Genomic DNA, 16584 nt, shown 5'->3' with positions numbered 1-16584 from the left:
TGTGAAAGATAATGGCTATGAATAAAAGCATCTTATGCAGCTGTGTATTAGGGGTTCACTACCTACTTAACTCTTACTATTCCACTAATATTGGTAGGAAATTAAAAGTCTAAATACTTGCTTGATTATTAGCTCTTAAGTTCCAGGCCTGCTTGGGAATGAGGCAAAGTACATTTTCTTATTCATCTGCTATTCCCTCAACTCTCAGGACAGTAAGTACAGCTTATACCTCAAAGATGACAGGAAGGGATAGCTGAGGAGGTGCAGGAGGTGCCCCATTTTCAGCCCTTAGAGTGTTGTAGAGCATATTCTCTTCCGATGCACCATGCTGCAGACTGTAACTAAATTCATGCCTGAAGTAAGGACATGGGAACCTAATAAGGTTTACTGTCCTCTTTTTTTGCAGGGGCATCTCAATTCATTCTATCTAAATTTCCAGCCTGATTTTCAGCATCTTACACTACATAGCACTGTGTTATGTGACATCTTCTATAAAACCCTGTTGTTCCTAATTATCTTTGCTTTCATTATTATAGAAGATGCTACCAAAAGAAATGTGATCAGAAAGTTCAGATAGCTTTTAGAAATAACTGCCTTAAAGAACAAACTCAAATTTTATTTGAATGCTGTGGCAGTACACAATCCTTACCAGTATGTCTACGGAAGCTTAACCTGACCATCAAAACCTTTACAAGAACAAGAAATAAAAATCCTTACTGAGGCAAATAAATAGTCCTTACAAATAATTTTCTAAAAATAACTTAGTTTTTTAAGTAAAATATGCAGCAGTCAAAAGGGATTTTCTTATAAGTGCTTGCTTACTAATTCCCTTTAGTCACTCCATGAGCTTTAGTTGAAAGTTTTGCAACCATCATTATGGAAATATTAAAACCAAAAATAGTTGTCCTGCTCTTCGTGGTTATCAAAGCTATCACAACAGTATTACTGAGAAGCAGACATTCAAAACACACAGAGTTTCATGAGTCCTATAAGAACAGTTGTCATTAATTGTAATCAAATATTTGGAATCCCAAGGGAAATGTTGAATATTAGACTGTAGCCAGAATTCAGCCCCCTTTTTTTTAAACCTATAATACTTCTTACCTCCTTTTCATTTAGGGGAGGGAAAGGGAGATTTCAAAACTACTCACATGTCACAGCTTGTGTGTTTCCTCAGCACAGAGATTGTCTTTCAAAGATACTTTGAAGTATGTGTGTTACTGACCTTACCTAAATTAAAATTTCGTCTGACAATTTTTGAACATTATAAAAAGCTTTCTTCACACATTACCATTTCAGACATCCGTATCTTCACTTCTGTTATCTCGATTAATATTCTTTATGGTAGCTGGAATTAGGCAGAACAAAAAGGCAAATGACTACTATGGGTTGGCCTGCAATTGATAGGTATCCCAGCCATCTGTAACCATCTGTAGAGAAAATCCTCATGTATATTCCTCCAAAACCAAAACTTTAAAGTTGTAATTGATAGTTTTTTTCTGTAAGGCTTTTCATAGTTATAAAATGAATTTCAATTCTTTGTGCCTGCATGTATGATAGTCAAAACACAACCTTGCCTTCAGTGATGCATGTATTCTGGGGGCACATGCCTGTCATCTGTGAATAAGAATTCTCTGTTTGCACTGGCCAAGAGCAAACCTTTTACCTTCATGATAGAGCAAGTGTAACATGTTGCACTGGTATGTGTCCTCTTAACTGACTGTCAGCCTTGCGTGTGTGCCAAAATAACGACACCTTTGTGTACGTTGTTTGTAGTGTGAATATTATGTTCTTGGCTTGTCACTTAGTTGGTATTAAGTAATGTAATGCACAAGACTTGTGTAGGTTTGTGTGTGTGTACACATACTCTTTGGATCCAGCTTAAGTGATTAAACTGTATAAATATTGATGAAAACCTTAAATCTTATTAAGGCCAAGCTCTAGTCCTGCAGCCAGTGCTGTTCAGCTTGGCCAGTTGGGGACACTGTCATTCTCCCTTCATAGCACAAAGGTAATGATCTAAGGAGGCCTTTACGGTTTTACCTGTCTACCCTGTTCTGAGAGAAATCACTTCAGCAATTCTAACATAGACTTGGTGTGGCAAGGGAAGTTTCTCCATGGTAAGGAAGTAGGAGAGAGAGAGTTAGGGTGAAAGCAAGCTTTCCTCTGAGTGCTCTCAAGAAACCATTTAAAACTATGCTCTCCATGGGCCCTGTATTTTCCTTTGCCCCAGCTTTGTGAAGCAAGCTGACACTCACTCTGTAAACAGTGTAAACAGTTGTTCATCATCCATTAGTAAGTATAAAGCTGTGGTATAATGAGATGGGAACAGGAAACAGGAGTGTCATACATTGCCTATGGACTCAAGTCTTGCTTGGACCTTTATAAAATTAAATACCAGAAGCATAATGACAGCTCTTAAACTTGTGTGAAATTCTTAAAGTCTGGAGTACCTCAAATTGATATGTGTACCTCCTGTATTTGGAGTGTTCGCCCATAAAATATCATTTAAACAGTCAGTTGCTCATTTTGTGCAACCCCGAAGTGCCCGTTTGGCTTACTTAATATGAGCTGGAATTGATGGTCAGGGTTGTTCTTTTTAAGTCTTCAGAATCCTAGAACTACTAAGAAACCTGTAGTTGCATTTGTGCTTGCTCATTAAACTCAAAACCAATGCTTTGAATGATGTCCCAGCTAAGAGTAATGCTTCTGGAAGTAAAAGAATATTGCAGATAGAACCTCCACGTCTTAATTGTCCACTTAATTTATTTTTGCAGGGAGAAAAATCTATTAATATATTTGGTATTTTTTAATGTTTTTCAGTATATTAACCTTGGTATATTGCTTCAAAAACCCTATGGAGAAGGTGGATTTCAACACAAGTTTAAGATGCAGCTCTTGGCTTTGTTGTCAGAAAACATTTGAATTGGCTTGTTTCATTCAAACTAATTGATCATCCACTCAGGGTAGACTTTTGCAAGAGTAAGCCTGATCATAAATAAAAGGGGGAAAAATTCAGCCTCTTTGCTGAGCATTCTACCAGACATTTGCAGTTCTGGTAGTCTGAAACAATTTTTTAAAAAAGATCTTTTGTATTCATGCGCATGCACATGTGCTTGCGTACAGGCACTACTTGGGGGCATGGATATACATGAAGGCAAAACTACAGAAGAGGCTTTTTTTTTTCCTCTTTAAACCTTGCATTTAGAAGTTGACATTGAAATGCCCAACTGACTAACCTGATTTGGAAAAAATGCTAAGCTACTATCATATTCCATTGCAGCTAAATAGCCAATGAATTAATTTTCAAATACAGTTATACAGCATCTCTTTTTTGTGAGTTACTGTAAAGCTTATGGCACTGTACAAAGTGAGTTTTGATGTCAACATTTGTAAAGGTCTTAATGCTCATGATAATTTGCCCTTACCTCCAGTTATCTTAATGCAAAATTTTTCTACTACTTGGCATATTTTTCAGAAAAGATCAGAAACATGAATAAAGTTACAGTCAAGTAAATTAAAAATGTGGCCCTAAAAGTACGCTCAGTTCATCCATCTTTGCATTTTGATCAGGAGCTACGTTATAGATCATCAACAAAATAAAAAAAGATGGCAGTCTGAATCCCTTCAGTGGTGAATTATTTTAAGTTCCAGTTTACATCAGATGAGTTTCTGTATGCTTACATTTGCTCAAATGCTATTTTTAAACAAAGTAATTAAATAATGTGAAATAATACAGCCTGGGCTCTGTTAAATAGGGTTATATTAATGCAACTGAAATGCTATGTATGTCTGTAATATTCATGCTAAATATGTAATAGATCTTTAAAAAGGCTTTGTGTAAAGTCAGTTAACCTACAAACTGATGTCCTGTATAAAATCGTGTTGGCAAACTACTTTTGTTAGCACTGTAGTGTATGAAAAGGTAAGATCATAGACAAAAACAAGTTATAGGGTGCAAAAAAGTGTGTTTGCTTTTAATCTTTGTACTGGGCTCAGAATATATCAGCTTTGGCAAATTCTTGCAGCAGGGAAATTTTTTTGTATAATGCTTATAATACAAGGTAATATGTCTTTACATTCTGTAAAGCAGAGAAGTGGTCAATGTTGGATAAGTATATTGAAGTTTATTCTTAGCAAGGTGTTATGTTTCACAGATTTAAATATTAGAGGAGAAATATATATTTATACAGAAGTATAATTTTTGAATGAGATTGATTTTCTTCAGTCATGAACCATTTATTTATCCACATTATGCTTTATTTCTTTACTAGGTTGTTTATCAGTCCATGCTGTTCCAACATCCATTTCTAATTCAATTAGATGTTTTGATTCTTTGTTTGCACAAATCTGGATGTGCATGCTGTCAGGACCTGATCATAAAGGGTGGAGGCAAAACTGTTTTGTCTATGATTACCTAGAGCACTAGTTAAAATTTAATAGTTAAGCAGCTGGGATATGGAGATAGGTCTTGACATAGTCTTCCTTGGAGCACTGTACACTATGATAAAAACTTCCAGTGAAGCTTACTAGTTTTTGTTCTTATTTTCATTTATCTCTCATCAACCAGGAAGCTGCTGTGTGCTAATAATTACCTGCAATATTTCTAATTGCAGGCTTTGCAAATATTAACATGCAGCTGTATTAGCCTACTGTGTTCACTGTGAAATTTTCAACATGGTAAAAATTTTACATGATCATTTAACCTTACAAGTTTACTTTTTCTCATCAATTTAACACTGAATCTTCTTTTCATTATTGCAAATGAACAACTTGAGCATAGCATTTCTTAACTATAGTAGATAAACATGTCCTAAGCAAAGATTTTTAACCACTTGATGAAGGGGGCCAGGCACCATTCAGTGCGAAGCGCACTGGGCAAAATCTTATCCCCACTGCAGCCAGTTCCAAAATTCTACCTGGTGTTAGCAAAAATAGAACCACCATTACCAAGGGGTTAATATGCTTAGTAACCATGACAAGAGGTTGTGGGGGAGCACAACAGTGATTCTCTTTTTCCATGTCTTTGTTTCTGTTAATTTAAAACTACTACTCTTCAATCTTTAAAACAAGTAAAAGAAACTTGAAGGGGGGAATCATATACTACTAGTTTGTACTAGGTTTTTTCAGGAAAAGGAAACAAATTTATATATATATATATATATGCAATATATTTTTACACTGTTTATTAATGCTAGAAAGTATTAAATGTATCACTTTATCTGTGTGAATGTTAAAGTAATGACAGTGTTATGGATGTTTTAAGCCTTTTGAAGTTGTCTTGTTAAATTCTAAACCCACATTAACAACGGAAAAGCTACTTTGTCTGCAACATTATTGTTGATGTTTTAGGGGAAAAGTTCAAGTGCAGCAGTTGTTTTGATTAGCACTGTAAAAGCTTGGCTTGAAAAATTATAGTGAAATCCATATTTTAAACACCATTTCTTTAAAGCATAGCTTCTCATAAAGTACGTTACTGCTGTTGACTGACTGTATAAAATTGTATTTTTAGTTGGTAAAGTGATCAATAAATGTGTTACTATGTCAGTTCTGGGATTTATTGAAGTAAATCGTATTTGCTGATAAACTTTGTAAGCAACAGTTATTTTACAGTTTATATGTTAATTTAATTGCTGATAAATTTATAAATTACATCAAAATACTCTCTGAACATCCAGCTGTCTGGTTCTGAGCAGAATCTATTTCTTCTTTACCATTTATTTTCCCAGTTTGAATAATGACTAAAGCTGACCATTAATATTTTGAGAATTCTAATATGATGCTTGAATAGCCATGATAATGGTGATCCATCAAATGAGATCTGACAGGGATGAAGCCATTTGTTCTTGACTAGCTACCTAAGATAGCTTGATCCTCAGTGCAAAAGCCTGAGTTACTGCTCTCACCTTCTTTAAGTGGTGTTGAAAACACTTTACTTGTAAGGAAAGTAATTTGCTACATAGAGCATTGTTTTAATGATGTTACATCCAAAAGGAAATGTGGACCTTTTGTTTATAAATAACAATATTACTCAGCTTTCCAGTAGCAAAAATACCATGATTTTATTCAAGAAGCAGAAGACTGAAGTATTTAATTTAATTCAGAACATTGTAACAGCATAATTAATAATATGACAATAAAAAACCAAGTCACAGTGCTGCTCTAGAAATGCAGCAGTCAATTGACAATTTGTCAATTGTTAATCGACAAAATGAGCAGTCAATTGCTAATCCAGTGATGAGCAGCTGCAAGGAAACATAACTAAACAGTTCTACAGCTACCCTGTCTCTTCTCCAGTTGTTCTCAAACTGGAAATGGTATTCCTTGTTCTCACACACTAGACAACCTTCTTTAGAACTGCCTTTAAAGTGAAATCTAATACAGCTGTGTCCTGATAAAGCTTTTGTTCCTGCATGGAGACCATGGACTGCCCCCTCCTGTACTCCTTTTAACTCTTAGTATGTATGGTTGCTGAAAAACTGTAAAAAACATAGTGAAGCAGACCCTGTAGAAAAATCAGTATTTTTCTTTACCATTCAAAAAGCCTTTAAGATAGGGTAAGATAGTACTCTTCTGCCCTATGAGAATGTAAGACACGAAGATCTGTATTTTCAAAAGAGTTAAGGATTTTTTATTATTTCCCTGTCGGGCCTCTAGAAATGCCCATTCACCCCTACACACCACTTACACGTCATGACTTTAAAATGAAAAATAACCCCCCTCTGCAAGGATGTGTTCTCTTTATTCCAGGAATACAATTATTTGGGCTAGTTTTCAGTCTGTGTAGCTACTGTTGCAATTACTATGCACTCCTGCTCTCATGTCCGTATGTCCTGTGCAGGCTGATCTTTCCTGCTTCTGTCAGCTGTTCTACCACAGCCAGGACTGCACAGAGGAAAGTGTGGAGGCAAAGATAACCTCTTCCAAATCTGAGTCTTCAGGGGACTTAACTTGGTCTTCTAGTAGCCTTTTTTAAAATTTACTCAGCTTTCTATTTATCTCACTGCACTGATTTACTAATAATGTAAACTAACGCAAGCACATTGGAAGTTCACATACTTATTGATAATTATTCATTAGATCCCCTCTCAGTGATCTCTTCTCCACAGCAATAGTGAATATATATGGAAGGAACCAAAGGCAGGGATGTAGGTGGTCTGGGGAGGAACAAGCACAGGAAAATAGAGGGATAAGGGGGTAGTCCCTGGTCCATGCAGTTATTTGGTGATGCCCTGGACCTCCTCAGTGCCAGCTGCCCTGTCTTATTACATTTAATTTCTAACTGTTTTCTTGGGTGAGGGGATTATCTGTTCTGTGTATGTATGTGCTTAAGGAAGTCTAATTGCTACCAGCTGGAGTCATACCATGGGTCACAATAGCCAGTGTTACCTGTGGTGCCAGCAACTAGAGTCCACTCTAGTGGACTGTGGCTGTGGGTGACAGGAACCCGTGTGCTTGTGGTGCCAGCAGCTGGGCCAGATGAGGGCTTGTCTAGCACCATTTGGCTGCCAGCAGATACTGAGCTGAACCTAGACTGCAAGCAGGGGCTTTAGCATCAGTTAGCAAGCATTCATAAGACTGGGCCAGATACATGTATGTCTCTGAGACAGCTGGAAGCACATACCAAAGGGACTAGGCAGTCTGTAACAGCTGCTGGGGAGGCTACAAGGTCTGATGGTGTGTCTCTCTACACAGAAGATGATAGAATCTGCAGGATGGTTACTCAGCTGGCTGCACATCTCATCCCAGTTAGTCAAGGGATCCAGTGTGTGTTGGTCTGCTTTAGGTGGGAAGGGAATGATGACACGGGACTGTACCAGCAGATGAAGTATAGCTGTGATCTTCACAGACTTGCATGTCCAGATTCCAGCAGCAGGGGAAAATAGTCCAGGCACTAGACATTGAATAGGCTGTCTTGCAGGGTATCACATTAAATATATGCATGTTTCCTAATAGCAGCCCTTCATCCTGGTCAGCCATAGACGGGTTGTTGGAACTGATTTTGGTTTTGTTGGTGGTGCTGGCTTTGTTTTTTTAAATTTGGAAGATTTCTGGCTGTGTCTACCAACACTACCATCATGAAACAACTTTGCCTTCTTTGCAATGGTGCTAACATCTGTTGTTGTCTGTATTGTTACAAAAGCGTTGATTTGTTGTGTTTCTTAACTGATAATAGCTCCTGTTAAACTGCTCGAAATGAGTCTCAAGGCATGTGCGTGTCTGCTAATTCTTGATAGAAATTAAAGTTCTTTACATTAAACAATTCAGGCAACTAATTTTGTTCATTTCCCCAGCTAATTTAAATTATTTTTTAAATGTTTCCTTTCGGTAGTATTTTGGTGGGTTTATTCTATTTTAGTACTACTAATTTGAACTTTTACTGCAAAGCAAACTCTTTAAAGGAACATTTCTTATAAGTTTCTTAATGGAAAAAATTCTTGTAGTTATACAGTGACATTTATTCAGTGAGAATAGGTTTCATGTGTTGACGTCACTGGACCAGATGGAGTATAAAATACGAAAAGTATAAATACAGTTTTTTAAATACAAGTGTAGGAACCCAGAGTGCTGAGAATATTTCTCTGTTTGTTTTTAAGGGTTCTTATCCCCCTGAACAACACTGTTTTAACCTCCAACCTTGGAAAAAATTACCAACTATCAGACAGGAACTAGAAAATACAGTGGTGTGAATTAGGTGATAGACTACTATGTAAGATTGTCACAGGGTGAAAAATTTAGAGGTTTTGGGCTTCTCTTTGTAGTAAATAGATAAGAGTAAAAAATATCAAAATGGAAGATTGTTGTTGTTCTCTAAACCCTTTTCCTTCTACTACTCCATGTTCTGCGTTAAAAGTAGTTTGGAATGATTGGATAGAGAATTCCGCTGTTCCTGCCCGTGTTACTGAATAATTGGTAGGAAAGTGAAAATAGTATACGTTTTTAGTAACTATTGGTTAAATTATGTTTAAAAGGCTGTGTAAATCTTGATAATTAGAGACTTCACTCCTGCTTTCTGTGCTCTATGCTGTACCTGGGTCACGCTAGTGGCTCTGTTCCTCTGATAAGACTTAATAAACAACTATCCGGCAGCATTGAAACTCAAGGAAAAGTCTCGGTTTATCTTTGAAACTCCTTGCAAGGAACTTTTAGAAAATTCTCTCCCATCAGGAGGGATTTGATTTATGGCATGGTTCAGCGTCAATAAGATTAAAATTTCTTGTATCTTTATATGTAAAACATACCTATCTATATATATAGATATATAGATATATAGATATATATAATCGGTATAAAATGTTTCCCATTATTTGAAATTCCATCTCTGTTCTTAGGCACTGTCACCAGTGTGAAGTGATATTGTATGTTAATTTTGGGATCCTGCTTTAGCTAATTGCCATGACACAGACATCCTGAAGGATGTAATCTTCTTTTACTTAAGTAAATCCTGCCTGCCTTAAAGCAACATCACATCATTTTGTCCTATGTGCAATCTTTGCTTGTTACCGCCTTCTCATCATCCTCATAAACAGCACTTGACAATGGCTTTCATGCTGAGCTGTGTCTCGTTCTGCTCTTCTCAGTTTCTTGTCTGTCCCACCCTATGGGGAAGGAAGCACCCAAGATTTGTAAATTGCTCATGGTCGAAAGGAATGACAAAAGTCAGAGGCCCCACAAAGTTTTATTAGTAAATTACACACTTGGCATGGAAATTGGTATGTTAGTCCCTGACCTACTCTGTAAGCCAGCAGTGGCTTTTGGGTAAAGGGGTAGGATCAGAGGGAAGAGAGAAAGGAAGAGATGAATTAAAGAGGGGAAGAGAAAGAGAGACATCATCTCTCTGGCCGATGGGATGTGCAGAGTCCTGGGAGTGCGTGCCTGGGCTTGATGGGAGTACCTTTTTACAGATGAGTTTTGCCTGCCCTGAGGACAGGTTTCTTGCTTTCTATGCAAATTAGTTACCATTTGCAGTCCGTTCTTCCATACCTGTCTGGACATGGGTTGGAGGGTCACAGGGGTCTTGGGTGGTCCATATCCTCCTGCTGGATTGGCCCTTGGTTCACAGTTCATGCCTGTTTCTTCACTGATGCTGTCTTTTGTTTGTTGTGCCTCCAGGGACTAGAACAATGATGTTTGTCCCTGCTCTACCTCCACATGATCCTCTTCTCCAATCAAATCTTGTTCTTGGACAAACCCCCTTGGCTGGCTCCATGGCTGTCTGGTTATTGGTGTTTGAGACATACATATTAACCCCTTACTGTCTGGGCTTCTACATACTCTTGGGCCATAGCTTGATCTCATTTAAACATTACGTGAGATAATTTTGGACCAAGTGGCGTTTCTGATTATTTTTAGAAGTAGTATGAGATTGTTTTTAAAATTTTATTTTAACCTAAATTTTTACTTTTCTCAGAAGGCAGACCATATAACAACTCCCATTTTAATTATTAAATGACTGTTTCCCTCAGATACTTTACGCCAAACAGAATGCCATTAATTATGATTATTGATGCCAAATGTTAAAGTAAGAACTTTATGATGTTGCTAAATACAACTGGATGTTGAACAGAAGGCACAAATTAAGCCATATTTGTGATGAATTAAGACATATTTTTTCACCAAAGTCATGGGGTTGTGACTTTTCTTTTTGGAAACAAGTAAATCCTGTATTTCATGGACCTGTCAAAGGATAAATCTTTGGCAGGATATTAAAAAGAATCCAGTAGGTGGTGCACAAGGCTTAGGGGAGATGGGCAATACTCAGGAGATCTAACTGCCACCTAGAAACTGTTTTCAATTAAAAAAAGAAGTCATCACAAAGAGTTAAAAGTAACTTAAAAATCGAAGTTGAAAATCATTGCTGAAACACCTCAATGAGAAGTCCAGGATACAAGCAAATTTAACTTTGCCAATGAAAGTCTCCTTGCACTTCTATGCAGATTCAATGACTACATCTGGAAAAAAACCAAATCTTACTGCTAAAAAGACAAAACCTTTTGTCCCAAAGCCTGCACAATATGATATTGCTAGAGTAGAGCAGGGTGACTGTGAACCATACCTAATGCATGACATTGAGCTGAAACCCGAAGGTCACATCCATTTCTCCTATCACACAGGAGGATGGAAGCACAAGGGCTTGTGGATCATTTCTGTCATTTCTACTGCAGGATATGTGTCCATTATGTCCAGTGTTAGCTCAAGAAACTCTTCAGTACAGCCCATGTGCATGTCTTCCTCCACAGCACTACCTCCAGTTGTTAGCCGAATTCCCTTATGTTTACCTAAGCCGTTACCTCTCTGTGCCCCTGAAGTGCTCTCACACACACTGCCTGCTAAGCAAGAGGCAATTTTTGGCCAGAGTACACAAAACTCAGCCAGCCACCCACCACAGGTATACACAAATGACTAAAGACTGCAGCCTTTTCTTCAGTAAAGACACTATCAGAAATTTCTATGACTTTTCTTGTGTTGGTCATCTCCTCTGTGTTCCAACTTCCATTTTATAAAACGGAGACGTCAATCATAATTTTTTCTGATTTACTGTCAGTGTCATTTTTCACCACAGTTCTGCATGTGACTCCACTAATCCACATTACAGCTTCAGAACAGGGTTTCAGTGAAAGACAGTTATGAATTTGAAAATTTTCCAGCACCATCTTTAGAGAAGAAATCAAATTTAAAATGCTATGTTGTATGTAACTTACTTGTATCTTAATTAGAATCATAAAATCACTCAGGCTGTAAGGGACCTCTCCATGTTCTCAACTGTCCAACTTTTGCTTAACTGAGCTCTCTAACTTCAATGTCAACAAAGCTGCTGCATGGTGTTCTGTTGAGTCTTATTTCAAAAGTCATCCTAGGTGCTTGACCATTGGAAAAAATCCTTTTATATCCAGCTGGAATTGTCTTTGTTGCCATGGAAATGTTAGCTGCCTCTTGTCATTTTACTGTGTGTATTTGTGAAAATCTGGCTTAATCATCTCCATATGCCCCCATGTGGAAGACAGCATTTAAGATTCTCGTCCTGCTCCCTTTTCCCCCATTTTCCTCCAGGGTAAACAAAACTGTATCTCTCAGCCTATTCCTGGTGTATGTTCCAGCCTATACCATTTTCTCTAGACTCTTATGTTTTATAACCTCTTTTTTACATGGGGAATCCCAAAGTAGGATACAGCACTGCCTCATAAGTGTTGAGTAGATGGAAATAATTTATTCTCTTAATCTGCTCTCATTAATAAAGCCCAACTTGCATTGCAGTCACATTCAGCTCAGTACCTGGAAAAAACCACAAATTTTCTGCAGAGCTGGTACATAACCTGTCAGATCCTGTACCTGATGCAGGGGTTTGTTCTACCCAAGGTACCACACATTGCATTTGTCTTTGCTGAACTCAGTTACGTCTGCCAACTTCTCAAGCTTGGTTAAGTACCTTAACAGTAAGCCAAGTCCAGTTTGCTCTTTGCTATACATTTGTAAACATGAAACTCCATGTAATTTAGAAATTATCTTGTTGCTTTGGGGTGGGAATAGGAAAAGTAATGTAAGTTTACCCAGAATACATTTATTCAGAATAACTTGCTCTATTGACTCACCTTTTTAAAGATACCTATAGAATCACATGCTCATATGAAAAAAGCAGTTATAACTGAAGGTGACGGCCCTGAATATAAGTTGATGGGTCCACCTTAGACAGGTAAGTTTGAGCATGCCGAGGAAGTTATGTAAATAAAACAAGAGGAGCAAGAATAGAGATACTAGAGTGTATGGATTCTCCATGTGAGCAGGTTCTACAGACAACACATGTTGCAGAGTCATTTCCGCTGAAGAGAAACTAGACAACACAACTTCTTGTTAGAAGGTTTATATTGCTTAACCTTCTACATGCTACCCGTAGCTTTACAGAAAGGAGACTTATAAAAGTATTCCAGACAGTGATAGGTCTGGTAAAAATGATGTAAAGCCTTTATTTTATTTGCAAGTCAATCATTGTGAGAGCTTTTAAAATGTAGGACTAAAAGCCTGATGAGTTAACGATCTCCACAATTAAAATTAGTTGGCTAAAATAAGTCTGCTAATTTAGACCAGTTAATGGCAGGGTAGTTTGCCTGAAAACAGCTCAGAAGGCCGCAATCTTCTAGGTAAGGAGGAGACAGTGGAGTACTGCTGAACTGGAAAACACTGGGCAAGCTAAAAATTATATTGTGCCTCTATTTATGTGAGCATACATATAAAAAAATATAAAGTTATAAAAAAATTCACAAATATATTAAAAACAGAATACTAAAATTAATTGTAATTACTATATTTTAATACTACATCTGGGCGTAACAAAATAATAGAGCCAAAGCTAGCATTCAAAACATAAATTTGTTTTTTATTGCCAGAGGGGTGCTTAAAGGCACAATATGCAGTTATATAAACACAAAGAACCAACAGAATGGAAATTTAAATGCAACCAAACAACACACAAACCAGGTATTTCAAAACAGCAAACCCATTCTGAACACATCAGAAATCCTTTCTCCCCTGGGCTAACTAGTGATACTCAGTTCCCAAAATGCTTGCAAACCCATTCCAGGTTTAGAAACAAGCTAGCAGGAGCATAGGATGCTACTGTTGAAAATTAATGTCTTAATGAGTCCACAAACAATGTATGAATGTCAAGAGACTAATTGATTACATGGGATGCCAGCTGAAAAGGTGCCTTCAAAAGTGAATTAATGCACAAGAAACTGACAAGACTTGTTAGATGTCTTTGCTGTATCTGTGCTGCTGAGTGTGCTGCAAGACAGCTATTTTTAAATGAGACATGTGATGTACCAGAAACATTCCAGGCGCTGAACCATGAAGCTGTATGTAACCAGTTCACCACACTGCGAGGCTGCAGTACTATATGTGTAATTATCCTTCCTAATACTTAGGCAAAATTCAAATGGTGAGTGAAGTCTTGTAGATTTTTTATGTGTTTCCCTACATTTTTTTCCTGATCTCATCTAACTGTACTATTCACTTTTGAATGAAGCTCAAACTTGTGTGACAGCATTGCAATATCACAATTCAATTAATGCATTTGTTCCTTTGATTGTTCGATTCTGTTGCTGAGGAAGACCTAATTTTAATGCATTATCTGTACTAAATTGCACCAGAGATGCATTTCACTCACTTATCACTCACTGGACAATCATCTACAAAAGGAATTAATTAAATTAGGAGTTGTGCAAGTGTTTAAGTCAGGAAGTTTGAGCAATGCCACAAAATCTTTCAGATTTGATTGATAAACTTTTATTTCAGTAATGTCATGAATCAATACTTAGGTGGGTAAAAAATGTTATTGATAAAAGTAAGTGCACTCAAGATAGCATTGTAGGACATGAAATTGATGCCGACATAGTAACTGTACACAAAACCTTGATAAGTCATGTAAATTTAGCCATTTTTCAGAGAAAAGAATATTTTAATTTTTTTAAACTCATATGTCAGGAAAAGATTGCTTTGTGATGGTCATTTTGAAAAATCTGTTTTATTACGTAAGTTGCTGAAATTCATCCCCCATTGACTGCATATGTTAGAGCTATAAAGGAAGCATTAGAAACAAACTTGCTGACTTTATTTTGATGATACTTTTAGAATATCTAGAAATATAAAGAAAGCATGACAAATATAGAACAGCAACATGCAAGAGCAAGGCATGTAGAAAATTCAGGTTGGTATTGAACAATGAGAATTTTTGGCAATAGGTTCTGGGGCTGAAGTTGATGACTGATGTCAGTGGCATTGGGACTTCATGTACAACTAGGAAAGCTTCCGAATACTTTGTTTGAATATGATGACTATTCTTTAACTTAGTTTTGCACATGAAACTATGTGATTTCAGTCACACAAAGGTAAGCATGCCAACTGTCTGCTTTGAAATTTGGTAGCAGGGAAAATTGAAAAAATAACTTTACTTGCAAAAAATAGTACAGAAATAACTCCACAAAAGTCACAGAAAACATAGGAAGGTCTCACAGTTAACTTCCACTCCCAATATACCTCTTGCTAGTTAGTTAACAGTGTTAACTAATCAGTTAATAGTGTTAGTTACACTAGTAACTATTAATAGAAGTAGCTATCTTCACTGTGGCCTTTGTATCAGTGGTAAAGCAATAAACTACAATATGGATGACAGATGGAAGTTTACAAAGCAATAATACGGTGATTTGTTTTGCAGCTCCAAAGGCAATTAGAAACAGCACAGCTTCCCAGGGGAAACAGAATCTAGTTTTCTTCCCTGATGCTACTGTGAGCACAAGATAAGACAACATTTCCAAGGAAAAGGAAATAAAGCTATCTTGGCAAAAATGTTTGTGTATACTGTCAATTTCTAAGTGGGGTTTGTGAATACCTGTGAATATCTGAAAACGAATCATGTCATATCCTGATAGGACAGTAATATAAAAGCTTAAATACAAAATATAGTACTGTTTTGTATTTCCTGGGTTTTACTTTGATCCCTACTTCAAAACAACCTTAGTCTGAAATAATTTTGTATTTCCAAACTACAGTCCAGACTGATAGAAATTTGATATTTTACAGAAGCCAGAGTAGTCCGAAAGAACCTTTTAATTTAGATGAGCATAAAGTTAGAAAAGAAACAAGACTGAATTACAAATTCTGCTCTTTAATCTTGGCATTCATCAACCTGGGATTGTTACATGTCAAGATGACCTGATCTAAAAGCTCACGTACCCTGAAAGAGAGGGAGATGACAGTCCTTTTCCCCTGGTTTTTTTTCATTCTCCATGCTTCCTATCAAAAGTTGCCAATGCACATACTTTTTACCGTGCACAAACTCTTGTGTTCTCTGGATTCCTCTGTGAGCTCATGTCATATGTCAACTTGCCAGAAAACAAGTCTATCAGGAAAAAGAAGACTCTCTTCTTTGCTAGATTAATGAAGAGTTGTCTGATGAGTGCCAGAGGGAAAGCAAAGGAATGTGCAGGACTATGTGGCCAGGAGCCATGGGGTGAGGTAGGAGCCATGGAGTGAGGCCAGGAGCCATGGAGTGAGGTAGGATCTCTGCCATGACAAGGAAGGATACAGGAACAAAAGCTATCCCTTGCTGCATCAGCAAGGCATTTATTCACTCAATTTTTTTTCATGAAAATACTCTCTTGGTTACAAACCTGGAAAAATAGTGATTTTATTTTTGTATTACCATTGAAAAAAGTTACAAAAAGTGGAACTCACAAATTTCATTTTAATTACCCCCCCCCCAAAAAAAAAGCTTAGTATAATGCGTGACAACCAGCTTTTAAAGCAGCATGTGAAACCTAAGTGCTATTTCTCCTTTGCCGCTTACAGTCACTTTTTCAAGTTCTCACACCATTTTCTACATTGTATCTTTTGAATATATCAGGTGTTAAATATCTACAGTTAACCAAACTGGGAAGCTGGTCCAGTTGAAAGATTACCAACTGGGGTATTTTTTGGTGTTCAAATATATATATATGTTTTTTTAGATTTATTTCGACATTCGGCCGTACAAATGTCTTAGTGTTTGTGATAGGAAGCAGCAGATACATTTGTTTCAGCAACACTACTGCT

The 16584-nt window shown here is 37.0% G+C and overlaps 1 protein-coding gene across 2 annotated transcripts in view; it reads left to right on the top strand.

Moving 5' to 3' along the window:
• The window catches only part of TPPP (tubulin polymerization promoting protein), a 74667-nt gene extending 59235 nt beyond the window's left edge, over window positions 1-15432 (top strand). For both annotated transcript variants that reach the window (XM_069007915.1, XM_069007914.1), the window contains exon 5: window positions 15209-15432. In XM_069007915.1, the coding sequence (XP_068864016.1) occupies window positions 15209-15224 (16 nt within the window). In that variant the 3' untranslated portion in view covers window positions 15225-15432. The remainder of the gene's footprint in view (window positions 1-15208) is intronic.
• Window positions 15433-16584: the final 1152 nt, after the last annotated feature.

Source organism: Aphelocoma coerulescens, chromosome 2 (assembly GCF_041296385.1).
Source record: "Aphelocoma coerulescens isolate FSJ_1873_10779 chromosome 2, UR_Acoe_1.0, whole genome shotgun sequence".
In the NCBI taxonomy this organism is placed as follows: Eukaryota; Metazoa; Chordata; class Aves; order Passeriformes; family Corvidae; genus Aphelocoma; species Aphelocoma coerulescens.
The sequence above is the reverse complement of the archived record's forward strand: the minus strand, read 5'-3'. Positions and strand labels throughout refer to the sequence as shown.